Here is a 25,377-nt window from a genome sequence, read left to right as displayed (position 1 = left end):
ATGAAGAGCAGAAGACTTAAGAGGAAATTTCCTGCAAAAGTACGCCAAATCAACACAAGTTCGGACATCAATTCCTCAATGCCGGAGGAGGACCGAGAGAGATGCTGCTGGCTGTCAATGCTTGTCCGTTAGGAGCACCTGGAGTGTTGGACCCCGGACTACCGACGAGACTGCTGCGCCGACTGTTACTCGCGGTATTGTTGCTGCTAGTCGCTCCGCTTGGAGCAAGGCCACTGCCACCGCCGATACTGGTCCTTTGTGGATTGCCGGGCATTTCCTTGATGCTACTACGCCTCAAGTCATTTTCGCCGGACCAGTGTCCACTACTGGCAGCACCAACTGCTGCGGATCCACCGCTAATGGTATGGCGATGCCTCTTCCCTGCGCCAGCTCCACGCTCGCCAACTCGAGTCATGAACATGGCCAAAGACCGGCCGGGGCATTTTTCAAGGCCTATCAGACAGCCCCGGCATATTCTCAAACAGCACCATGTGCATTTGAATCGGGGTAGATCGTCTTCTTTCCCGCATGTCATGCATGCGACTGGCGCGTAGAGGTTGCGGGACAGCATCATACGACGGTGAGAATGATAGCATGAGAAATGAACATCTGTGAGCCCAGGGGCCGGGACGGTGATGCACAGCGATGAAGGGCGCGAAGGGTCTGGCGACTGATGGCTCTTTGGACGGGGAGCGTGGGGGGCGAGAAATTGACCCGTCTGGCCACCGGTAGTTGCGGGGCGTACGGGTGCTGGGGCATGTTTTGGACGTGCAGATGCAGAGTAATTCTCGGTGCTGGGATAGGGAGGGTCCCGAAGTTTGCTGGCAAACGATCGGATGCTCGATCCCCCAGAGGACTTGCGCTTGTGGTTACTGGGGCGACTAGGGCGCGACGTTGTAGGATTGGAAGAAGGATGGTTATGATGATGATGAGGAGGAGGTTGTTGTTGTGGTGGTGGTGTGGCAGACGACGACAATGGTTCCTGCTCAGGTAAAGGCGCGCTGCTTGCACGTAGGTCGCGAATGTGCGGTGGCACCATGGTCGCCGTGGCAGGCAAATCCGGGAGCGGCCATGGACGAGATGTAGGAGAAGCCGCATCGTCAGCTTTGGAGTACTGAGGTTGAGAGGGTTGAATCTGCCGAGTTTCTGATGCTAGAGCTGGAGCTTGTTCAGGCTTTGGTGCGCTCGCTGTAATAAAGGGAGGAGGGATATTGAGGGATGTGTCTGGAATTGAAGGCATGTTTAGACTTAGACGAGGTGCTGACGACGAAGAAGTTGTCGTGGATGAGTGGTCTTCTGGCCTCTTCGAGGACTGACGCCGGGAATTGTAGTTATCTGAACGTGGGGAAAGTTGTGTTGGAGGCAAAGGAGCCCGCTCCAGGTTTTCAGCGGTACTGCTCCTCCGTCCAGAAGGAACCGGGTTCCATGACAAAGGACTCTGCGTCCCGGATGAGGTACGGCGCACAGGTTGCGGATGAATGTCTTGCAGAGCTGGTGGAAGTGGTGGAAGCGGATGGCTTCTACTTTCCACGATTCTGGCGGCTGGCATGGATTGATTGCTTTCTCCACGTTCGCCGCTCAGCGTCAATCTTTGTGGTTGCACATCTGGACTCAAAGGTTTTCGGCGGGGAGGGCTATCTGCTTGTAACGATTTTGGAGGTGTCCTTCGGTTTGGAGACCTTGAGTGCAGTTGGGAGTCTTCGCGGGTCGTTGAGCGGCCAGTCGTAGACAAGGCATGTCCCTCATGTAGCTGCTTGGAAAGCTTTGCTCCTGGGGATGGGAGGTTATCAATAGGCTGCAGCGAATCCTTGGACGTATTGTCAAGTCCACTCTGCTCTTTCGAGTAACCAGTAGAATGATGTTCGGTATAAGGAGGTGACAAACCTCCATGGTGGGAACTCATCGACTTTGTACGAACTGACGAGTCATGCTGAGACGGCGCAACTTTTGAGAGCCTTGCCGCTTTACGCCGAATCTCATGTGGTTGAGAGTTTCCAGTTGAAGGTGGTGATGCTGATAACCTCTCTGACGTTGGCAGAGGATGCACCGTCGACAATGAAGGCCTTTCTGCAACGCGCACCTCGGGCACGGGTTTTCGGCTCACCAGCACCGGGTCGCCGTGCTCAGGATCATATCGGCGAATTGTATCCAGGCTGGGCATATTGTGAGTTTCATTGTAGGCGGATTTGGTTGACCGGCCCAGTGAGCGACGGCGAAACGTCGATAAGCCATCACGAAGCTTGCCCATCCTCAATTCTCTGGCGCAGAAGAGCGTTCTGCAAATGGGTTGACAAGATGCTTTTCTTTTTGGGAATTATTCAGTCCCAGGATTTTCCTGATTCAGACCAGGATTGAAAAAGTGACGGTAGTGGTCAGGGAAAGATGTGATGATACAAGATGTCTGTAAACGGCTTGGAAACGAAATGCGGGCACTATTCACTACCCGTAAACACGAGCACCAGCCTCAATCAAGTTCAATGCAGAAAGCTGGGGGGGTGAATTCTTCAGAAAAAAAAAATTTAGGACCCGAAAGATGCAGCCAAGAAAACGGTGCAAAAGGTCGTCATGGAGTTTGAGAAAAGAATATGGCAATGCGCAAGTCACTTTGAGAGGGGAGGTTGGGGGACGGGGAGCTTGAAGCTGGGCGGCGGCGGCGGTGGCGGTGGGATTGGGGGAGTTAGAAGAAGAAGACGCTCGAGGAAAAGCCAGTGTTAACAACGAGGCTGGCCATGCATCATTACTGGGATCAATTCATGTTTGACCATGAACGACGATGAGTGGCCCGCTGGCAATTGAACCATGTAATTAGCTGCGTCTTAAGTGTCGGGATAGTCTATCGTCTCATCTGGTCATCATATCAAGCAGCGGGAATGGAGTTAATAGAGAGACCCACGAGGGGACCTCGTGCTGCCCGAGACGAGACTCTGCCGAGACGACGGAGGAGGCTGGGGGCGGTGCTCAGCCACACGTCATTCCCTGTTTTCGGCCACCAATCATCTGGCAGATGCCTTTTATCGTCATCTGTCATGACTATCATATTAACATAACTGTCACTCTTCTTCTATATGAGCAATTCAGTAAGTTATCGCAGTGCAGACTACTTTGTTGGATCGCGAGAGGTCCTGGTACAGAACATGTCGGTCAACAAGGACAGGACCAGACGAAACATCCCGGTCATCTGCTTATGTCATCAACAAACCCTGTCGATCGCCAGCACTTTCACATGATTTCTCCTCTCACTCAAACCGAAGAGTTGGTGGAAATTTCCAATGACTGGCAAAAGGAAAATTCCATGGACAATCAAAGTTCCAGTCTCTATTAATTTTTTTGTTAGTAACACAGGACGCCTCGTAATTGCCGACAGGTTTCGGAAGATTAAGGTCCAAGTTCGCCCCACTAGTCTACAGGGTATATATTACACTTATTTTAGTTTTGCCGTCGGTTAGATAGACTGAAGCGCCGGGTCAATATAGGGGTCGTGCGATGGTGAGCGCAGTTGGCGCTCCGTCTCACCAAGCATTCTTTCCAGCGCAGACAACGGCAAATGGTGGTTATCACCCCCTATTTCCGCATTCACCTCGTAGCCAGGAAATGGATCGTCTTCGTGGTACGATGATTCTTGCAAGACATTTGACGGCGACAATCCGGCACAATCTCCGGCATCAACAAAGGGTGAGTACGCTTGCCCGTCCCATGGGGTCGTCAGTCCGACAAACGTCTTTCCACTCGTCCAAAAGTCTCCGCCCGAGAGTGCTTCTGCTTCAGCTAGCGCATCATTGATATCTTCATCGGAAACTCCATGGACGTTGCGCAGGTGCACTCCCAAATCATACTGCCGTACAAATCGGAAAGCACACCCCGGTTCGAGACACGCAATGTCTCGGCCGCTATCCGTTGCATAACCGGCTCCCGTGAGTTTAGTGATGGTGGAGACGGCAGGATCCGTCGCTGCGCTCGAGGCAAAACCAGTCCCGCTCATCCTCTTTTGCTTCTTTGCGGTATTCCGGCTTTCCCATCCCAGGTGCTGCGTGCGTACATGTTCCTCAAGACTACCTTTGGAAGTGAATGCACGACCGCATGCCCCTTGCCCGTCCCATGCCTCCAGCCCTTTGGCCGCGCTGAGGTCAGTCTCCCCACACACGTAGCGTCGCTCACCACCATGGACAGTACGAAGATGGACTGTCAGATTGAATTTCTTGGTGAAGCCGCGCCCGCAGCCCGGGTACTCGCAGAGATGGGTTTTTCGCTCATCCAGTCCTTCCGACGAATGATAAATCTCAATATGTCGTCGAAGTTCCCGCTGGCTGCTGCACATGTGTGTGCAGTGAGGACAGCTAGGTGGATGCACAACGCGCATGTGATCCTGCAACAGTGCATACGTCTCAAAACCGACCCGATGATGGTCAGACCTTGGGTCGTTCCCTTCTTCGGGAGCCAGTCCCTCCTCCGACATCAGCGCTTGGTCACATTCGGTACACCAAAACCGTTTCCCGCCGTGGACTCGAGCTTCATGTTTTCGTAGGCTTCCAACCGTGTCAAACCCGTCTGTACAGGGCTCGCCACTGATGCTATTCAGCTTGGTGCATTTGAACGGTTTTTGATGAAGATGCGTGGTAGTAATGTGACGATGTAGCGTCGAATGCTTGCGGAATGTCTCGTTACAAGGCGGATAGCCTGTGCAACGGTACTTTTCTCGTCCCTCATGGGCCGCCTGATGTCGCCGAAGCCGAGTCGCTGTAAGAAACTTCTTTCCGCAGTCAGGCCAATCGCAGACGTAGTCCCGAACGTCCGAATGAGCGCTCTTCACGTGATGGTTCAAGTGAGTCTCTCGAAGGAAGTCTTTGTCGCATCCAGAATGGGAACATTTGTAGGGTCGCTCGTTGGTATGAGAGCGAATGTGTTCAGCCAGCCGCGCGGGTCTATTGAATGACTTGCCACAATTTTCGTAAGGGCAGAAATGAGTCTTCTGTTCTGACGGCGGTTTTCGAGGAGATGAGTTTCCGGATTTTGAAGGTATCAAAGGTGGAGAAGGATTCGGCGATGCAGATTGGATAACGGAGACCAGCTCCGATTTCGAATTGTGATCCAGTTCAGGCGCAGGGATATCTGTATCAGCAGTCAGTATATCATACTGCTAGAAGTCTGGCAAAGATTCAGCCATACCCTTCGCAGTAGGTCCCTCGCTGCGAGGCCGTTTCACTGGCACCAATTCATCTTGGTCGCTTGCCCTTCGCTTTCGCGGCAGAGCGGTGTCGATCGGCGAAGCCAGATCCACAAGTGCCATGACAAATCTCACAACGGAATATATGGAAACAAAAGAGGTGCTCTTCCACTGTAGCGAAGAGCAATACCCTCAATTAGAGGGAACAAAACCCTACATGATAAGAAAAGATGGTCGTCCGGGTGATACAAATTGTCAGCGGGTAAAGTTGAATGTCCTGGCTCTGTGCGGATGCGAAATCTTGGCGCTTCTTAGCCCAAACAGGATTAGCGCGATCCGACAGAAAGAGTGCCAGACCAAACTCTTTGCCATTTCGTTGATTTTGCGCCTATCGCTGCCTCCATCTTTGCCAATTGCCTCCGCCGCAACACGAGGACGATTCGAGGGTCTGGTCGAGGAAGGGCTCAGACGTCTTCATACTCCCGCCAGCCGTTCACTTTAAATTTTGCCCACAAATCGGACAGCAGCTATGTCTGACTACGGTGATGATGCTGGAGCCGCGGACGAGTGAGTAGTCCTGTTTTACTGGCGCGTGGATGGGATATAGTTCTCTTTCATCCGGTTTTATCGCGTATCACGGTTTTCATATACTGATACTATTTTCCTATTCTTCAGCGGCTACGAGCCCTACTTCGATGACGGCAACAACTTTGACGAGGACGAGCCCGTCGACGCTCACGATGTTGAAGATCCCGATGCGCGCGCCGCCCGTGGAGAAGGGGAGGAAGAGATGAACGGAGTGAATGGTGACCTGGGAGCGAACGGCGAGCAGGTCGTAGTGAGCGGTGATCCCAGCGCATCGGCGAAGAAGACTGGAGTTGTCGGTCTCCGCGAAAAGAAAATTCCCGACGACCAGCGGACTACCACACCTTATATGACCAAATACGAGCGTGCAAGAGTGCTTGGCACGCGAGCTCTGCAAATTAGGTATGCGAGATATTACGAGAGCTAGACGCGGTCCCCGTTTGGCAGGGGTGACTGGAAGAGTCTGGGGAATTCAGCTAACTGTTCGGCTCAGTATGAATGCACCAGTGTTGGTCGACCTCGAGGGTGAGACGGATCCTTTGCAGATTGCTATCAAGGAACTGCGGGAGAAGAAGATTCCTCTGGTTGTGCGGAGATATCTTCCTGATGGATGGTAAGTGAAAAGATATACTGCATTGTTGAAAGAGCTTAGGTTAACATTTGTCTAGGTATGAGGATTGGACGTGCGAGGAGCTTCTGTAATTTTATCGCCGTTTGAAAAGTTGATGGTTGCATGGAAGTTGATTTGCATTGCCGATAGTCTGGGATCGTGCCGGTAGTTTGGAGTTGGTCATATTGTTTTATTTTACATGAATCAAAATTTCAGTCAATCCACGTGTGCAGTATCATTACCAATAGACCTTATATAATGGTTTGTCCAGATTTCTCTCTTTCTCTCTCTCTCTCTCTCTCTCTCTCTCTCTCTGCGATATATCTTGCCTGTGTCATCATTTTATCGCATCCTTGAAATTTTTCTTTTCACAATCAATTTTTATTCAATACCTGACTATTTTTTTCAAACGTAGCCAAATTATCAAGTCTGCTGAGACATTGATTAAGATTCTAATGAAATCAACTTTCTAATAGAAAACGGCATGGAATAATTGCGCGCCAAAAAAGAATAAAAATAAAAAAAAATAAAAAATAAAAAACAAAAAAACAAAGTAAATAAAAATATCAATATACATAAATCAATTATGGAGAATATGCATATGCACAATGATCTTTGCCCGTTACAGCATATTGCAGTAGTACATGGGTGACTTGATGCCTCGCATTCTTCAACTCAAAGCGGAACTCGAACCCGAAAGGTGGGGTGTGGGGCAGCAAAAACTCCCTTTAAACCATTGCGAGCTTGACCTGTCTCAGTTATGTCATTACCGACCGCAATAGAGAGCAAACTTATCTGTACCCTATCTGTCCGAGGGGTCAATTTCCCCCCCCGCCAAAACACACACCAATAACCCGACTCATATAAAAGGAAATCCTCTTGTCCTCTTCATCCTCACCTCTCTACGATTTTCCCAGCTGGACCTGGAAACACTAACCTACATACAACCCAAAACATATACCCCTCTTTAGTGCATTCAGCTCACTACGATACAATGGCTTTCCAGACCAAAGCGACCATTGCCTCGTTCGGAGGCAAGCTCCTCAAGCTCACCCACCAAGCCAGCAGCACGGACTGCGAGATGGCGCTGAATCTCTACTTGCCTCCGCAAGCTACAACGAATTCGCTGCACAAGGTTCCTGTGCTATTCTACCTCTCCGGCTTGACGTGCACCGGCGACAACTGTTCCGAGAAGGGTTTCTTCCAGCACGGCGCCAGCCAGAAGGGCATAGCTGTGGTCTATCCTGACACGAGTCCGAGTACGTTTTACCACTCCATGTGCCTTGTTTTCCCAAACATTGTTGCACCTTTGCTCGCGTTGTGTTTGGACTGTCTGAAGGTCTTCCAATGCATCTTCGCAAATCGGCGACACAGCAACACTCCCCCCCACCTTTTAGTCAAGTACAATGACTAACGCCTTTTGCCTACTCTATAGGAGGATTGAAGATTGCCGGTGAAGATGACGGATGGGACTTTGGTACTGGCGCAGGCTTCTACGTGGACGCCACCGCCGAGCCCTGGTCCAAGGGCTACAAAATGTACACTTATATCAACGAAGAATTGCCCAAGGCTCTCTTTGGAGCATTTGAGCAACTCGACTCCAGCCGCGTCAGCATTACAGGACACAGCATGGGCGGACACGGTGCATTGACATTGGTGCGTGGTCTTGAAGCATTCTTCTCTTATGTCCCTATGTTTCTGCTATCACTACCCTCATCACTAACTCACTTCACCTCACCCCATAACCAACCACCAAAAAAAATTTCAGCCTCTACTCATCCAGTCCGATGACGAGCTTCTCTATCCCAACACGAGATCCAGACGCCCAGAAAATCCTAAGAAAAAGAGGCAAAAAAGCTGGATACACTGGGAATTGAACCCAGGACCTCTCCCAATCGAATTACCCTTTTTGGAAGGGGAAATGCTAAGGGAAAATCATACCACTAGACCATGTACCCTTTGGTTGTTGAAAACGCTGCTCTTACCACAGTTTAAATAGCGCAGCCCCTGAATCTCATGTCTCATCCATTTGTTTTCGATTTCTGTTTACTATCTTCCGGTATTTAACTGACCATACGGTGGGAAATATAGTTCCTCAAGAACCCCGGCAAATACAAGTCCGTCTCCGCCTTCGCGCCCATCTCCAACCCCATCAACTGCCCGTGGGGCAAAAAGGCATTTACGGGCTACTTTGGCGAGTCCGCCCAGGAGAAATGGAAGGAGCACGACGCTACCGAACTGATCAAGAAGTGGTCTGGTGGACCTTTGGACATTTTGATTGATGTCGTAAGTTCTCCAAGTTCTCCAATTTATTGAGTGGGGGAGTGGGGAAAGCAAAGAAGATAATAGAGGGGAAAGAGGAGGGGGAAGGGAAGGGGAAATATGATAACTAATGCGCTTCATTATTTCCAGGGCACCGGCGACAACTTCTACAAACAATCCCAGCTCTTGCCCGAAAACTTCCTCCAGTCCGCCGAGCAATCCGGCCACAAGGACGGCGTCAATGTCCGGTTCCAGCCTGACTACGACCACAGCTATTACTTTATGGCCAGCTTTGCCGACGAGCATGTCAATCATGCTGCGAAATACCTTTTTGCCTAATTTCCCTTTTTCTTTTCTTTTTATTCTTTCCTTTCCTTTCCGTTATACGAGAAGGACAGTATACGTGAAATGAAGCACCAAAAAAGTCTTTTTCTCTCTTACTACCTATAGTTTACATGACATATTTAACCTACTCCGTAGATAGTACTATCTGTATAGACTCAGATGCAATTTGGATTTATGTAATCCAGGCTCACTACTACGCAATAAACAAACAACTTTTTACCAAAAAAAGTTGGAAAAGGAGGAGAAATAAAAAAAAATAGAGAACATGGAGCAGATGACGTATATCCTCTTCTTCTCAATCCATGCAATACTCTTGCTCAGTGCCCACATCAGTGATATAATTTGACATAATTTAATTTAATTCTTTCTTTTTTATTATCGTTCATCTCGATCCAAAAACTGTATCTACAAAAACCCTAGGTACATCGATAGATACTATACACATTCCGAGAAGGAGAAGAAGGAGAAGGAGGATGAGAAGAGAAGAGAAGAAAAAAAAAAGCGACCATACAACGTACGTTGCGTACGTAATAAAGGCTGCGTGCGAGTACTACGTATCATAGAGCATAGGCTCAAGCTTGTTTGATGGCTAAATGCCAGAAACCAACAACCAGCAGCCAGAAACCAGCAGCCGCAGCCAGCATCCCCGTAGCCAATAAGTGTGCATCATTTCCTAGGGCAGTTTTATTCTTCTTCTTCTTCTTCTTCTTCTTCTTCTTCTTCTTCTTCAAAAAAAAAAGGTAAAAAAGGTCTCCTGCCATTCCCCCCTTCCCAACACTGCAAAATCGAGAAAAAGGAAATCGGGACAAGCAAGGAGATGGAGGGCGAAACGAGAAGGAAAGAGGAGGGGGGAAAAGGACAATAAATCGAGACATGATATGCCTCATTCAATTCATCTTCTCCTTTTTTTGTACACCAGAGCCCGAGCGAAGCATGACGCTTGACGTACCAATGACATGGATGATGAAAAAATGACGACGATGGGAAGAGGATGACGATGATGATGAGGATGATGGGTGAGGGATGAGGAGGAGGGCGAGATAAGATGACAACGAGAGGGAATGCAATGCGAAGACAACAAGGACAAAGGTAGCGAAGACAATAAGGACAAAAGTAAAGTAAACAGATAAGCAAATGTTAAATCAATGGAAAAAAAAAGAAAAAAGCTTTCCGTCGATCCGTAGATTGACGTAGATGAAGTGACGAAAAGTGGGGACAAGACTTTTGTGTAGAACATACGGTAGGGTACAGTAAGAATTGAAGAAGAAAACATTTGGAAAGCAAAAACTCTAGGGGTTTCGGGGAAAATACCAAAAAGCAAAGGATAAACGCCGTGTGGGAGGACAGACGCGGAGGGAAGTCGAAAAAATCAGAAGCAAAGGACAAGGAGGAAATCCTCGGAAATCGCTAAACAATGTGAAATCCATCATGCAAGACATGTCGAAAAGATGGATTTGAAAAAAATGAATAAAATGATAGGGCAAAAATATGCAATCAAAGATGCTATTCGACTTGCCGTCAGTGCGAGCGAGTCTATCTCCTCGCTGACGTTCATGTCCGCCATAGCCATCGTCTATGAGAGGAAGATGATTTAGAAGATGGAAAATGTAAATGGTGATGGTACAGGAAATTATCAAAGTGAAAATGGATTAGGCGCCGGTGCGTTGGACAAAGGCCTGAAGTAAAAGTAAAAGGTGTCAGCCAAAATCGTTTTGTGGCAAAAGCAGCTGACGGTGAACGAATGACGTTATCTGCTGTAATCAGATTGACATACCTGGAAGAATTGTTTGAAACCCTTGAGGTCTAATGTGCTGAGGGCCCTCAGATACTCTTCAGCTGGATCTCCCTCAATACCCAATCCCCTAAGCTCGACCTCCCTGAGGTAGGCTAAGAAATCGGTGCCGGTCTTGGAGAGGATTGTTCGCTGTAACTGAGCAATCTCGCCGAGAACCTGTCTACCCTGAGGATCCTTGGGATCGAATGCTGGGTTGGTGGGGAGAGACCAGCAGAGGGGAGAAAATTTGGTCATCATGAAGTGATCGAACCCAGGGAAAGTGGGCGCTGGAGAAGTCACGGTGGGAGTAGATGGGTCGGCTGGAGGGAATGAAGGGATTGCAAGGTCTGGTCCGCCCCAGACGGTGCACATGCGCGAAAGGACGCCAAACGCAAGCTTGGCCGTAGGGAAGTCCGTCACATCTCGTGTAAAGTGCTCCAGAGTGGTGATGACGGTCTCGAAAGTCTGCTGATTGGCTGCAAAGAAAACTTCCGTAAGCTTCAATTTCGTTACAATAAAACTTCACAGCTTAGCCTTACCGTTGCTGACGAGTACCGCACTCAAGTCGTTGTTGAGAATGATGAGCAAGGAGTTAAGGTATGCGCGTCGCAGCTCGACAAGTTGAACCTCGTCATCCGTGCCGCTAGTGGGTTCAGCGAGCCCAGAGAAGACTCGCTGCAGCAAGGGTGTAAGTAGAGAATCGAGCACATTGTAAATTTCACCCTTGAATCCATAGACAATCTGGTCCAAAAGTCGTAGGAAAGTCGTCATTTCATCCCTGCTGGAGCTGTCAAGCAGCAGTCCATCAATCCATCGTGAGATCTGAGGGAGGATGCGCGCACCGAGCACACCTATGAGCCGAGAAAAGGCAAATCGCGCTGCCGTGCGGATTTCCAAAGAAGATTTGAGTGATTCCAGCGTCACCAGGATTGCTTCTGCAGCACGAGCAAACTCCTCTGAGAGTTGTTCTGGAGGCGCCGAGGAAGTAGTGGTAGTGCTTCCCGGCATCCAGTCCGAAAAACCCCGGGCAAGAGTGCCAATAGCCATGATGTCGTGGTGGATCTGCAACCCTGCTCGCTCATCGCCGTTCTTGGCGGGTTCCAAGTGTGTCTGAAGGTCGGCAAAGAGGGGGTTAAGGACGGTGGCTGCGTGAAGAACTCGCTGCTCAACAGGGACAGAAGCGACTGAAGAAATGCACCCAACGGCTTCAAAAAGGAACAGTTGACTGCTGAAGATGGCGTCGGCGGAATCATCTTCATTAGACGACTTATCGTCACCTGAGCCTTCCGGTGGCAACTCTGCTCGGATGACTAGAAGATCGCCAATGGCTTGAACGACCGTCTGGGACACATCACCCAACTGCGACCTCAAATGCTTGACTAAACGGTGGAAAAGGTACCAGGATCTTGTCTTCACCCTGATGTGATCGTGATGGACGAACCGGACAAAGTTCTCCAAGACACGGGGAACCGAAGCAGCATGGTATTCGAAAAAGTGGGCGTAACGGACACAGATCTCCATGTACTGGAGCTGAATGGCGGGATGGGGGAAAGAGGCAACGTCTGGAGAAAAAAAGTTAGTTTCAGCTTATAAGAATTCTTTTCATGACTCTGAAGTTCGGAGAGAACAAACCCGAATCAACCATCTGCGCCATCATCTGTACCAGTCTCTCAGCAGCGAGCGAGGCTGGCTGTCCCTTGTGGTAAAGTCCGCCACTTCTCATGGCGGGTTCGCCAAAGAGGAACATCTCATGCAGGGCAAGGTCGAGATCTCTCCAGCTGAGCTGCGAAGGGCTCTGGCTGTATCTGATGAAGGTATCCCCAATGACATTGCTCAGCACACCAATGTAGAGAACCTCGTCCACTGCAGCGACAGCTTGCTGAAGTACCTGAAGCCTCTTGCGCAACTCTTGGAACTCCGCTTCGTCTGTCTCATCATCTTCGGTACCCCAAGACGCGGTCTCGTCATACTTCATCTTGGAAATAATGGCATTAAGGATAGGTGGAAGCATGCCCGCATATTTCGGGTCCAGTCCGCCCTTTGCCTTGGCATCTTTGCGGAAAAAGGTGAGGAGGTCGATCAAAGACGGAATCATGACGGAGCAAATCTCGTCAAAGTCATCTGAGAAGAAGCGCAGAATATACGGAACGAAGATTTGCAGGAGCTCGTTTGCTTTGCCTCTGGCGAGTTCATTAGCCTGCTCGCCATCGAGCGTCTTCACGATGTCGAAGGCGGCATTGTTGACCAACTTGGCGACTGATTCGGCCAGGTCAGTGTCGTATTGTGGCGTCTCACGGAGGTCATGCAGCGGCGGACTGGCAATAAGTTTGCCCACAATGTCGCCGAGATTCAAAAAGATAATCATTTCGATCTTGTCGCTTGGGTTCATCTTCTTGGCCACAATCTCGGTGAAAGTGTCGATGGCCACATCTCGTACCCGATCCACACCCTCTACTTTGTTTCTTCCCGCAATCTGGAAGAGCTGGCTGAGCAAAGGCTCTCGAACGACGAGAGCGATATCAATCCAGCTGACCCATCGGCCAACGGTTCGCAAGCACATTTCGATAATCACATCATTCTGCTCTAGCCACCGTGACAAAATGACTGGCCATGATTCTGCAATCTTGCTAACATCTCTTGCTCGAACCAAGTCCTTCAGCTCGTTGCATCGCCTTTGCTCGTCCGCAGTCCTGGGCATTAATTGATCCGCAATCTCCTCGTGCACAGAGTGCAGGGCACGGAGATAAATCCCCGTTCCCGCAACATTGCCTTCTCCGGAGCCCGATGCGAGGCCAGTCAGACTCAGCAAGTCGTCAAAGAAACTCTCCCATCCTGACGCATAAAGTGCCATAAACAAGTATGTCAATGTCTGCGTGAGCTTGTTCTGAATGGATGCAGAATCAAGCTCCTCCGGCGAGCTGGCACCCCCATAGATCCTTCGCAAATAATCCAGCAGGTTCTCCTTGACGAAGGCTAGGCTCTGTGTATCAAGCTGTTGTATTTGAATAGCATTATTCACCAGCTCGAGGGAGACGAGACGAACGACTTCGGAGGAGCGAGGAGTGCGGGTGAAAAGGGAAAGGCAAACCTGCCATCCCGAGGATTCGGAGCGTAATTGACCTAAGAAATCGAAGGCTTGTCTTTTCAGATTCTGGTCCGCAGCCGGGTTGAAACCGATCTCGATGGCATTCTCAACCTATTAAACTCGACCACCATCGTCAGCCACAGTTATTTTTGGGGGAAAGTAAAAAGATTGCAGCGTCGATCTCCTTCCTTCGTTTTTCGTTCACACTGCCACAAGAGCTCATCTGCGTTCTCCATAGCGCATTGATCTCATCCTGATGGAAGAGCGAGGAAACAAAGGTGATGATGTGGAATTGGGAGCAATTTGCTTTGCATACCTGAGCGTCCATCATCTGCCAAAAAGATTTGTGCCGGGGAGCAATGGAAAAAGTTACGGCATGCGCAATATGACGTGGTAGCTGCTTGTTCAGGTGCTCCGGGTTGCAGGGAATTTTTCTTTGGCGGCGACCGATATGAAGTCGGTGGGGGTGCGTTTCAAACAAATATTAATCTTTGGTCGACAAGGTTCAGACTTGTCCGAGGCCGTGGGTGTTTCCAAGTCAACTTTGCGGGGTGACGGGCCCTTGAGGAAGTGGTATAAATGCAATAAAATTGTCAAAAAGAAAAGACTTGAGTCAAGTACTGGAGAGACGTGGCAGGTGCTGGTGGTGGGGTTTTCAATATACCAACGCCGACGTTACTGTGAGGGTAATTGCTGATTTTACAGAGAGTGATCGCATCCGCACACACGACAACTCTGTCTCTTTGGGCCGACAAGGGTTGTGTTTCCGCCCAAAAGTCCGTCCCGTCACTTTTTTATTTCTACGGTGCGCCAAGCGACCCACAATTGTCAAAACAACCCCACCATCTTCAATTGGTCTCCGCGCGAGTGACGACCCTGTACAGGACACATCATACTTTCATTATTTGAACAGATTACACCTTGATTCGACATTAGTGGGAGAAAAAAGGAAAAAAGGAAAAAAAAAAAAAAAAAAAAAAAAAAAAAAAAAAAAAAAAAAAAAGAAGAAGAAAGAAGTACAAGAAACAAAAAGCTATTATTTACGTCCCAATGATCCCAACCTTCTCTAGATTACCGCTGAACGGGTATTATGAGATACCTTGCAGCCCAGACAAATCACCTCACGCCTTTTGCTGCTCCAAAACTCGCTTCTCCACCTGGTCGAAGCCCTTGACGGCGTGGCCGTAAAGTTCAAACAGCTCCTTACGATAGCCGTCGGCAATCTTCTTCACGAATTTTGCCTCATCCCATCGTGACCCAATGAGTTGTTCAAAGGTTTGTCCTGGATTACGTTCAACTGCCCAAACGGCCTTGTAGGCGCTGCCAAGTGCACAGGCATTATCACCAACATCAAGACGATAGATTCCCTCAGCACCTCCAAGAATCTCGCCAGCAATCTTCGCGAGTGTCGGGTTCTTGGAGCCGCCGCCAACGAGATACACTCGACGAGGCTGCGGCGGAAGATCGCCGGCGGCTTCTACCAGACCCTCGGAACGGAGTCGCAACGAAAGCATCTGGCTTTCGATAATTGCCCGAGCGTCATCGTCAGGGTGATTCCATCCGCTCTCGCTCTCCTCAAGCTTCTTGCTCTGAAGATCATAGTTGAAGTGCCATTCACCCGCAGCCACGTTAGGCACAATCTCCGGTCTAGGGAAGTAAAGACCCATCTTCATTGCATCATTTGGCCCCTTTTGTCCCAAGGCCGGGGTCTCTGCGGCAATGTGATCATACTTTTCCCAAGAGCCTGTAGAAGCACCCCGAGGATCATGCTTCTCGTTAATTGCGTTTCGCACCTTTTCCCGTGCTAGACCACCATTCTTGTAGCACAGCATGAACATGTAAAGGCCAGGCGTGGTTGGGTGATTCATAAAGTGATAAGCAGGGTCAGGCTTATACTTGGGTGTACTCATCAGAAAGGTGGTGCTAGTTCCCAAGCTCACCATAGCATCGTTGGCCCGCAAGGGCAGGGCCAGGATAGTCGACGGGTTATCGCCAGTGAAAGGCGTCACAACGCAGGCAGGATTAAAGCCGTAGCGCTCCACGAAGTATTTGTGCACAGGTCCCCAGCTTCCTCCACCATCTTCTGGCACATCTCCGAGCTTCTTTTTCAGTTCCTCAGCCCCATCTTTGCCGGCCGTCAAGGCCAGCAGATCCTCATTCCAAGCACCCGCCTTGATGTTCCATAGGTTCATGCCAGTGACATCGCTGATGTCGAAGGGAGCAACCTTTCCGAGGAAGAGAGAAGCAAGGAATGACGATACTAGTGAGATTCGAGCAGTAGCCCTGTACGCGTCGGGGTAGTGATTGTTGAATCGGAAAATTTGGGGGCCGGTGAAACGCTATAAACATTAGCGGAGCTCTCGATGAAATCGCCGCATCAATAATCACATTGGGAAACAGCTGGATGGAGTAATAAGCGTACATGGTGAGCCTTGCTTCCAGTCAGATCAGCAAGCTTCTCTGGAGTTCCCAGGAGCTCATCGAACGCGTCGCATTCCTTTTGAGTGCTGGCGTCCTGCCAATTAGGGCTGTTAGGGTGCGAGAACGCCTGAGGTGCTAATTGTTCTGCCAGATTTTTGTCTTTGTTCAGCCCTGCAAGCAATTTCTCCGCGTGGGCGCTCCAGTATACACTTCCATGTTGCTGACCAGCGCCACTGATACCCTTGACACGGCTAAAATCCAGCCCTTGGCCCTTCAGGCGTTCTAGCACCAAATCGAGCGCTTCAAGCCACATTGCCACAGGGGCAAATACTTCTCGTGCCGCATCATTGCTTAGAACTCCCTTGGAGATGCCATATTTGGGAAAGTCGGCGTCGAAACCGACCTGCGCTTCGTACGCCTTTTTCAATGAGGACGAAACGACAATGCCTTGATATGCAAGTTAGTTGGAGTAGGTTTGACAACGCTTAATCACCATGGTAAAACATGACCTCCTTTACCATTGAGGCACGGAAATGGCGTCACCGCTTTGGCGGTGGATGCCGACAAACTTACCTTTGAGCTGTTGCGTGGAAAGGTCAAAGCCAAGGTACAGAGGACCAGATTCGGCCGACATGATGAAAACCCAGGTGTGCTTAGAATATACAGAGAAGTAGCAGTCGAATTGAAATCTTCGTAATAACTCCAGAGAGCCTTTTCTATAAGAATTGAAAGGAATGTCTCGTACAAAACGTTTACGTAGTGATGTTGCAGTCCCACTATCCCTCATTGCGGTCCCACCCACCGCAGTACACAACCGGGTACGAGGGCAGGACTGACGTAACTTCCCTTACCTACGGGTTCACCATCCCCGAGCAAATTCAGGAACCACATCTTATCTGATTACGGTAGACTTGGTCATCCAACAGTGCACACATTGTCTTCCCAGTCTTCATGAGATCTACGATCACGCTGAGACACACACACACACAAGGACTATAGAAATGATTGCAAATACCCAGCAAAGGAAAAGGTTGTTTTGCTATTTTAACATATAGTATGCGCTACATGAAATGCTTCAAGCAAAGGCAGTGAGCATATGAATGAGCACGTAAAACCGCTCTATTCCAGTGTATGCCATGGTCTCTAGTAGATGTCCCTTATATCAGGTCCATTAGATTCGCAAATCGGGTGACAATCAAATTGTCAAAGATGAATTGGAATTCTGCCTTCTAAAGCAGTATCTCCGGTTAAGACCCACGCTCCTGAAAATTTTTGATGAGATGAAAATATTTGAACATTGGAAATTATCTCCCTGATCAAACATGGATCAAATGTGATCAAATGTAATCGAAAAATAAGAAGACCCATTTATCGTCGTTTATGCGCATTACTGTCCGGCAGTTGATGCGTATGTGTTTGCCCATGATCACGTTCATGATGGTCATCGTGATTGTGATTTTCACGGTCTTCCTCCGGTTCGGGGCTTCCTCTTGTGCTGAGCTCCGGTCGAATAAATTCGTCGACAAAGTCGGATTGTTGACGTTCATGTGCAACAAATCGTACTCTGACGCGTCGCACGCCGCGCACTTTGCTGCCAATTTGCAAACGGACGGCCTCTTCAATGGGGTGTGTGCGCTCGAGTGTCCAATCGCTTGGAACAGACAGCTCAACATCCATCAAGTAATTCTGTCCTGACTTGATGCCCTGCACATCTCTTACTTCAACTTGCTGTCCATCAGACAAGCTACCAAAGTTGGCCAAGTAGTCAGACTTGAGTGCCTTCAAGGCTGCTCGTTTCACAGAGTCTCTCATCTCGTCATCGACTCCTGCGTCGGCAAGCTCCATCAGAGCAGCTTTGCTGTTGCTGAATCCCGCACGAATGACCATGAGTGAGATTATCGCGCCCCCGACCGGATCTAGCCATGCTGCGTGTTCGAGAAAATGCGAGCCTCCAATCATGACCAAGGCTACCAGTGCAGTCAATGAGTCGATGCGGTGATGGACGGCGTTCGAAGCTAATACTGAAGACTTTCGCTCCCTAGCAATTTTGATGGCTAAAGAGCAGTGCATGGTCAGTCACTGAAGCATAACTGGGCCACGGTTGTGCTGAAGCACTTACTTGCTCTGTAAAGCCACTCCTTGATCACGATTGAACCGCCCGCAAGCCAAGCTGCGTTGATGTTTGGTCCAAGGTCTGTGTGGCTATGGCTGTGACCATGGCCATGGCCGTGAGAGTGACCAAAGATGCCTAGTTGAGCTAAAGTCTCCATAAAGTCCGGGAAAAGCTGCGCTCCCAGAGCGCCTAATGCATTGATTCCCATCCAGATTCCGCCCACGAACAGGAGCCCACTTACGCCGAGCGAGCCCAGACTTTCCACCTTGCCATAGCCACTGGGAAATTGGGAAGACGGAGGCTTCAGCGACCAGGAGACAGTAGCCAAAGTCATGACATCAGAAACCAAGTCTGTTAAGGAGTGAATCGCATCGGCTACAAGCGCTTGCGAGTGGAAATAATAACCTCCAACACCTTTTCCCACAGCCATGCCCAGATTGACAAACAACCCGACTCGCGTTATTCGGACGCCCGCATCCTTTTTATTGGTAGAAATGAGGTAGGTGTTCTCATGGTGATGGTGATGACCATGAGAATGGCCGATATGTGTGCGTTTCTGTGTACCCATGATGGCGACAGGCAGAGGGACGAATGAACGCAATGGTGGGAATGCTGATCGAAGCGGGTTCGTTGTGACTGGAAATCTCTGGGGCCGGGCTGCACTGGAGAGCTCAGTGGTTTGGCACCAAACAACGCGAGTCCCTTGCGGTGTTGGTGTTCCTGGGGTTACTTGCAGCCATCGTCTACTGTTTAGTCGCCTCACCGAAGGTCTCACACGTGTGGAGGGAGTTGTCACCCCGTGGCTTATGCATCGTGGGAACGGCATGTGGAAGCCAAGGGGGTGACGAGACGCCAGCAGCAATCAAATCAGAATGAGAGATTTCAGTAGACACAAAGGTAGTTGCAGTTATCAGTTGTACCTGTGTGAGCATGAAAATTGGCTCTTCTCATGGCGCAATCAGTTATTGCATCAGCCAGACAAGAGAACATTTCGACACGCGAGAGAAGACGAAAGTGCAGTCCCTCAGTCCTCTTGGCAGAAATTCACTTGGCAAGAAACATATGGGATGGCCTGATTGGATGGAGAAACAACAACACGCCAAACCCTATGATTATGTCAGAATACGCTAATCACTAGCTCTCGCCCATCGGAGGTAGTGATACCGAACCTACCGATGCTGAGAGCAGGGAATCAGGGAACCTGTGTGGCTTCAACTAACCAGCCCCCGGACAGCAGCAAACGAAAAGCAACACAGAATTTGATTTAGTTCAATTGGATTAAATTAAATTGACAAATAATTAAATATGACTATCGGGGTCTCGGAAGAACACTATTGTGCCAATAATCGTATCAGTGTTGACCGCTGCAGAACCTCCGACCCGAAATTCTGACATCATGGCTCGACGAGCCGTCAGCATTCAATCATGTAAGAAAGTCCTACACATGAAGATGAATAGCGAACTAAAGCCCAGCACATGAAAGAAATTATACAAACCTATAATTGAACCACAATTGTCATTTGTTAAAATAAATCTGACCTCTCTTCTTGTTTCCATTTGCTGTGTAATATTACCGAGATTATCCCATTTCCAATGTCCTCCCGACCTCGCATCTTAATTATTGGCGGAGGTTTGGGCGGCCTGACTCTAGCTCAGGGCCTCAAGCGTGCTGGTGTACATGTGCAGATATTCGAGCGAGATGATACGCGGGACTTTCGAGCACAAGGATATCGAATTCGCCTGAATCCCCAGGGAGCTGAAGCGCTGCGCCAAGCTCTGCCGGTCGACGTTTGGGAATTATTTGAAAAAACATGTGCCAAGATGGTAGACGGCATGGCGAGGGTGAATGGTGTGGACCTGGATGCAGCCCAGGCTGCCATAGATCCAGCACGAGCACATATGATGGCCAAAGCGCAGATAAATTCGAAGCTAGGCCCTTACTCTGTTGACCGAACAGTGTTTCGGTCTACATTACTCCATGGACTTGAGGAGCATATCTCTTTTGGCAAAGTATTTGACCGGTACGAGATCATCCCTGGAGGGGTGAGGGCGGTCTTCCGTGACGGCACGGTTGAGGAGGGCGACTTGATCGTTGGAGCAGATGGTGTACGTTCAGCTGTACGGAAGCAGTATCTTCCTCAGTATCAAATTTATGACACTGACGGTGCCGCCATCTACGGAAAAACGCCTCTGACGCCAGAATTGGTCGAACGAGCGTTGCCACTTAGCACTGGGAAAATGACCATGATACGGGATAGCACGCCACTCAGCCTATTGTTCGAACCGATGAGATTCGAGCGGACTGTGGATAAGGCAGAACTATTACTTCCTCCAGACTATATGTATTGGGTTCTTGCCTCTCGAAAAGCTCCATATGGCATAGAGGACGATCAGAAGCTGTTATCCCTCTCTGGGGCAGAAGTAGCCCAGCTGTCCCTCAATGTGACAAGTCACTGGCATCCAGCTGCTCGAGCAATTCTAGAGCTCCAGGACCATGCTCAAGCTTCTACCATCAGGATTTTTAGTTGCCGTCCAGAAATCCCCCCATGGGAATCAAATGGCCGAATCACTGTGCTTGGAGACGCAGCACATCCAATGTCCCCATCCGCTGGCACTGGGGCGGCGATTGCGTTGCGTGATGCGGCAGAACTATGCAGGATTATTGTCGAGGATGGCATTTCAACCACTAGTATCACCAAATACGAGGCAAAGATGAGAGAATACGTTCGCCCGGCTGTTGAAGGCAGTTTCCAGGGCGGAAAAAGCATTTTCAATTGCCCGTCGCCTGAACAATGCAAGCCTGTCTGCATTTGAACTTTTGGATAACGATTCCAAAAACCTCGAATAATGCCGGCTCGAAAGCTATTGTATAAATAATACAGCTATGTACAACCCTGCTCCTCTGCCTAAATTGTGGCTATAGATTTCCTATTATTCGCCACTCACAAAACATTTGCATTGCCGCTGATGTATCCAATCCTTCTCGATGGAAGGATCGTGGGTGAGATGTACTTGAAATAGAGATGCTTCTTCACTATACAAAACTTGCTGACATGGGTTCTTTGTATTATTAGAAATATCTCTTACTTAAGCTAGATACACTGCTCCAATATATCCATGACTTGCTCTTTGGTTCTCAACGGCGCAGGATTATTCCATACCCAAATATCTCTCAAACTATTTTCGGCCAGCTGATCAAGCTTGTCTCTGCCAATACCAACTTCAGTCAGAGTTCGAGGCATATCAAGTTCTCGAACAATCGCATCGATCAGGTCTCCAAGGTCTGAGTTATTCTCCTTGAGCCCCCTTCTCTCGAAAGTCTCTCTTGCGACATCAATACCCCACAGGACCCGTGAAACGATATTCTGCCTCTCGATGCTTCTCTTACTGTCATGTTGCGCATTATACTTGCATACAGCCGGCAACAAGATGCAGCTCGTCTCGCCATGAGCGACACCAAGCGGACCCAACATGTGACCAATGCCATGACTTGCACCACCCATTTCGGCAAACATGCGAGTATATTTAGTGCGGTGTAATGGAACCATGGCGAAATTCACGCCTATCTGTGATTCATGTCGTGCATGTGCATCTGATGGGTTCTGTTTTGATAGCAATAAACCAGGCACCACAGCGTTCAGACCTTTGATACAGCCATCATCGGCAAGTTCATCGCGTTGACTACCACACAATGCTTCGACACAGTGGTCCAAAGCACGAACTCCAGAACCAATCCACATTCTGAGCGGCGTTGAGACCGCTAGATCTGCGTCCAGAATGATCAATCGAGGTCCCTGAAGAGGTTCCATAAACTGGATTTTTTCATGGTCGCTGTCCCTAGTAACGCCTGCAAAATCGCTGTACTCGCCACCAGAAAGGGATGTGGGAATGCAAATTACTGGACATTTTGGAGGCTTGGCTTTGGCGTCTCTGTTTGCAGTGCTTGGGAGATTCAAGAGATCTTCTTCGGTTTCAACGTCATTGCCAAGAGCCTGATTTAGAGGCTGTTAGCAATTTCGGACTTAGATGGTCGAGTCATGATGAAATGTCTTTGTATGGAAAAATAACCGGAAATTAAGGGCTTACAAGCGCAATAATCTTGGCAGCATCAGACAAGCTTCCCGCACCAAGCGTGACGATCAAGTCGGCGTCCACTTTGCGAGCTTCATGTGTAATGTCGAGTACCTCGCTCATGAAAGTATGTGGACGCATGCCAACTCGAACGCCAGCAATCCTTCCATCAAGCGCAGTCTTCAGATCTTTGAGAGCATTTGTCTTATTGGCTAAGGTGTTTGACGCAATGATATATACTTTTGACGCGTGAAACGTCTCCTCGACATGTTTTCGGCAGGTTTCATGGAACGGAAGGCCAAAGCTGATGCGAGGCTCCTCCTGATCCGGGAATGCAGGACGGCAAGTTTCTTGAGACGAGGGCATTTTTTCTTGCATAAGATTGTAATTCTCAACAGTTTATGATTCTCTGAAGCTGAAATAATGATGGCTCAAGACTGAGAAAACCAAATAAAATAATTGATGACGAGTGAAACAGCACGAAGTCGATCAGTGCACCACCAGCTTTATTCATCAATGATCATGCAAACATGTTACAAGTGAAACGAGATCATCCTAGCATCTTTCCAAAGCTTTCTTATATATACCGATTCAAACGGCAATAAGGGACGGATTTGGCATATCCCCGTCGGAAATCGAATCCCGGGATTATGCGGGGTGTTTACGTGTATACACCGGTATGCTCAATGATGTCGTCTCACCGCGGGCCGCTAATTAATCCGTCCACTCTCCGCTTGCGTCCCCGGTCCCGCGCGGAATCCCTTCCGCCAAGGTTATGTACGGTAACCATAAGGCCTGGATAGTCAATACCATTCCCGATCTAGCCAAACCATGACGCATTCCATTTGGCGTCAGGAACGAAGAGACGAAACAATGAGGCAGAAACGCCATGCTTGTCACCGCGGACAGTCACAAATCTGTCACTTTTTCTCTTGAATTCGTTTCTTCTCTCTTAAAGTCTTCATTTCTGCTAGCATTTTCCAACTTTTCCTTCAGTTTCCCAGCATAAGCGACTACTTCGAATCGCTCTACGTGACAGCAATCAACACACGCGGAGATAAAAAATAAAGCCGTACCATGTCTTTACTGCGTCTCTACTCATGCAGAAACCGTTGATGCGAATTCCCTATACGGGACCTCTCCCACCACCTCTAATTGTTCCCCGATCAGCAAATACTCTTGCCGGCGCAGTGAGTGCACTCGCACAATTCATCTCCGCTCCGGCATCCAAATCATGGCGCCCAAATCCCATTACGGGCCCGCTTTTCAAATCCAGTCCTGTGCCCAATAGCTTTGAGCCTCCATCGATATCTTCTTCAGCAGCAGCATCGTCATCATCGTTCGACCCGAACATAGATCCGCGCCACAACAAGACAGTTCTCCTCACGGGAGCCGGCATCTCGGTCGCCTCAGGGCTAGCAGACTATCGTGGCCCAAATGGAACATATACGCTCAACAAGACCTACCGACCTATTTACTTTAACGAGTTCATACACAATCACGAAGCGCGCAAGCGTTACTGGGCGCGGAGTTTCCTAGGATGGCCCGTCCTATCGCGCAGTCGGCCGAATAACGCGCACTGGGCAGTCAAGACGTTGGGAGACATGGGATGGCTCAGCGGGGTGATTACACAGAGTGCGTAATACCTCTAATGGCTTGATCTCTTTTTTTTTTTTTTTTTTTTTTCGGAATCACTGGCCCCCCATCCTCCACAAACTCTTCACCTCAGAGGCCAAGAAATCTCTCCACAACATTCCACTAACAACCACATCCAACACAGACGTCGACTCCTTCCACCCACTCGCGCACCCGACCCTCCCTACCCTCGAACTCCACGGCTACCTCCGCTCTCTCGTATGTCTGACATGCAAGACCCACATGCCGCGGCAAGCTTTCCAGGACGATCTCGCGCGCCTGAACCCCGCCTGGGCAGACTTTCTCAACGAGATGCTCGCCAGCGGGGCCCTGCTGACCGAGAACCCGGACGAGCGGCGGAAAAAGGGCCTACGCACGAATCCAGACGGCGACGTAGACTTGCCCGACGCGCCCTATAGCACGTTTCGGTATCCCGCGTGTCCGACCTGTTTGGCGGATCCGTCGAAGAATGTCCATGTGGATAAGGACGGCGCGTGGGTGCCCCCGAGCAGTGCGACAGCGAATACGGATACCTACCCGTTGTTTTCTGAACCGTCGAGATACATTTCTGATGTTGATCCTTCCTCCTCCTCCTCCACCTCTTCCTCCTCTTCTTCCTCTTCATCTGCTTCACATTCTTCTGTATCGCCTTCTTCAAGGCCCGCGGCGGCGGCGGCGGCGGCGGCGGCGGCAGGCGGACCCGGATCCGGACCCAGCTCTACAATACACGCAGGCATTCTCAAACCCGCCGTCGTCATGTTCGGCGAATCCATCAGTCCTGAAACGAAACACTCGGCCGAAGACATGATCGATAACGCCAGCCGCATTCTCGTCGTGGGTAGCAGTCTCGCGACGTATTCTGCCTGGCGACTTGTCAAGCGCGCGACAGACCGCGGCATGCCTGTCGGCGTGCTCAACATGGGCGGCGTGCGCGGCGAAGAGGTGTTTTTTGCGGACTTGATTTCTGCAGATAATTCGGTTAACACCGACAATCACTATAAAATGGCGCAAACGAATCGCGGCGAAGCAGGTGTGCGATGCGGCCACAGCGCGAATGAAGCGCTGCCGCTCTTGGTCGAGCAGATGAAAGACATACGGAGATGAAGGATCCATCTCCCGAGTGAATATATATATATATACATATAGTAGTTAAAGTATCTGCATAGTACTATGTAATATATATCAAACGAGGTAGTAGCATCTGAACAGTTAAGTTCTATACGAACGTGATACCATGGAGCGTCACTTGTGCAAAAGACAATATTAGTCAATGAGAGACTTATGTTTTTGGGTCCAATATTCCTATAGTATTATC

General features: G+C 49.5%; 11 protein-coding genes and 1 non-coding gene across 12 annotated transcripts; 4 read left to right on the top strand and 8 right to left on the bottom strand.

The window, feature by feature from the left end:
* Positions 1-67: 67 nt before the first annotated feature.
* On the bottom strand, positions 68-2,248 carry L228DRAFT_265554 (hypothetical protein; the record flags this gene model as incomplete). Its single annotated transcript, XM_018334716.1, has 1 exon — positions 68-2,248. One exon carries the CDS (start codon positions 2,246-2,248, stop codon positions 68-70), a length of 2,181 nt encoding a protein of 726 aa, XP_018190625.1.
* An 854-nt stretch (positions 2,249-3,102) lies between these two features.
* On the bottom strand, positions 3,103-5,393 carry L228DRAFT_258543 (hypothetical protein). Its single transcript, XM_018334093.1, has 2 exons — positions 5,164-5,393; positions 3,103-5,106 (listed from the first exon to the last, which is right to left on the bottom strand). The coding sequence occupies exons 1-2, from the start codon at positions 5,282-5,284 to the stop codon at positions 3,443-3,445; spliced, it is 1,785 nt and encodes a 594-aa protein (XP_018190624.1). The 5' UTR covers positions 5,285-5,393; the 3' UTR covers positions 3,103-3,442.
* Positions 5,394-5,462: 69 nt separating this feature from the next.
* Positions 5,463-6,628, top strand: L228DRAFT_243851 (RNA polymerase Rpb6). The gene is made up of 4 exons (XM_018331784.1): positions 5,463-5,728; positions 5,837-6,148; positions 6,240-6,359; positions 6,415-6,628. Exons 1-4 carry the CDS (start codon positions 5,691-5,693, stop codon positions 6,446-6,448), a joined length of 504 nt encoding a protein of 167 aa, XP_018190623.1. The 5' UTR covers positions 5,463-5,690; the 3' UTR covers positions 6,449-6,628.
* Positions 6,629-7,136: 508 nt separating this feature from the next.
* L228DRAFT_217431 (S-formylglutathione hydrol) lies at positions 7,137-9,237 on the top strand. The gene is made up of 4 exons (XM_018330153.1): positions 7,137-7,615; positions 7,792-8,012; positions 8,448-8,642; positions 8,769-9,237. Exons 1-4 carry the CDS (start codon positions 7,351-7,353, stop codon positions 8,955-8,957), a joined length of 870 nt encoding a protein of 289 aa, XP_018190622.1. The 5' UTR covers positions 7,137-7,350; the 3' UTR covers positions 8,958-9,237.
* On the bottom strand, positions 8,215-8,314 carry L228DRAFT_t26. The gene has a single exon. It is a non-coding gene; the product is annotated as a tRNA-Ala (tRNA).
* A 453-nt stretch (positions 9,238-9,690) lies between the features above and the next one.
* L228DRAFT_60958 (hypothetical protein) lies at positions 9,691-10,424 on the bottom strand. The gene has a single exon (XM_018336765.1). The coding sequence runs from the start codon at positions 10,234-10,236 to the stop codon at positions 9,856-9,858; it is 381 nt and encodes a 126-aa protein (XP_018190621.1). The 5' UTR covers positions 10,237-10,424; the 3' UTR covers positions 9,691-9,855.
* Positions 10,425-10,520: 96 nt separating this feature from the next.
* On the bottom strand, positions 10,521-14,441 carry L228DRAFT_227014 (Xpo1-domain-containing protein). The gene is made up of 5 exons (XM_018330437.1): positions 14,139-14,441; positions 12,370-13,933; positions 11,277-12,299; positions 10,738-11,213; positions 10,521-10,639 (listed from the first exon to the last, which is right to left on the bottom strand). The coding sequence occupies exons 1-5, from the start codon at positions 14,151-14,153 to the stop codon at positions 10,613-10,615; spliced, it is 3,105 nt and encodes a 1,034-aa protein (XP_018190620.1). The 5' UTR covers positions 14,154-14,441; the 3' UTR covers positions 10,521-10,612.
* A 373-nt stretch (positions 14,442-14,814) lies between these two features.
* On the bottom strand, positions 14,815-16,995 carry L228DRAFT_243847 (xylulose kinase). The gene is made up of 3 exons (XM_018331783.1): positions 16,817-16,995; positions 16,245-16,690; positions 14,815-16,161 (listed from the first exon to the last, which is right to left on the bottom strand). Exons 1-3 carry the CDS (start codon positions 16,875-16,877, stop codon positions 14,944-14,946), a joined length of 1,725 nt encoding a protein of 574 aa, XP_018190619.1. The 5' UTR covers positions 16,878-16,995; the 3' UTR covers positions 14,815-14,943.
* A 616-nt stretch (positions 16,996-17,611) lies between these two features.
* L228DRAFT_265548 (cation efflux family protein) lies at positions 17,612-18,924 on the bottom strand (the record flags this gene model as incomplete). Its single annotated transcript, XM_018334715.1, has 2 exons — positions 17,612-18,297; positions 18,363-18,924. 2 exons carry the CDS (start codon positions 18,922-18,924, stop codon positions 17,612-17,614), a joined length of 1,248 nt encoding a protein of 415 aa, XP_018190618.1.
* Positions 18,925-19,711: 787 nt separating this feature from the next.
* Positions 19,712-21,257, top strand: L228DRAFT_243845 (cercosporin toxin biosynthesis protein). The gene has a single exon (XM_018331782.1). The coding sequence runs from the start codon at positions 19,950-19,952 to the stop codon at positions 21,168-21,170; it is 1,221 nt and encodes a 406-aa protein (XP_018190617.1). The 5' UTR covers positions 19,712-19,949; the 3' UTR covers positions 21,171-21,257.
* A 146-nt stretch (positions 21,258-21,403) lies between these two features.
* Positions 21,404-22,993, bottom strand: L228DRAFT_280331 (Dehydroquinate synthase-like protein). Its single transcript, XM_018335776.1, has 2 exons — positions 22,443-22,993; positions 21,404-22,348 (listed from the first exon to the last, which is right to left on the bottom strand). Exons 1-2 carry the CDS (start codon positions 22,803-22,805, stop codon positions 21,449-21,451), a joined length of 1,263 nt encoding a protein of 420 aa, XP_018190616.1. The 5' UTR covers positions 22,806-22,993; the 3' UTR covers positions 21,404-21,448.
* Positions 22,994-23,282: 289 nt separating this feature from the next.
* On the top strand, positions 23,283-25,255 carry L228DRAFT_280330 (DHS-like NAD/FAD-binding domain-containing protein). Its single transcript, XM_018335775.1, has 2 exons — positions 23,283-24,062; positions 24,208-25,255. Exons 1-2 carry the CDS (start codon positions 23,528-23,530, stop codon positions 25,164-25,166), a joined length of 1,494 nt encoding a protein of 497 aa, XP_018190615.1. The 5' UTR covers positions 23,283-23,527; the 3' UTR covers positions 25,167-25,255.
* Positions 25,256-25,377: the final 122 nt, after the last annotated feature.

Source organism: Xylona heveae (genome assembly GCF_001619985.1).
Source record: "Xylona heveae TC161 unplaced genomic scaffold L228scaffold_2, whole genome shotgun sequence".
Taxonomy (NCBI): Eukaryota; Fungi; Ascomycota; class Xylonomycetes; order Xylonales; family Xylonaceae; genus Xylona; species Xylona heveae.
Note: the sequence above shows the minus strand (reverse complement) of the source record. Positions and strands in the feature narration are given on the sequence as shown.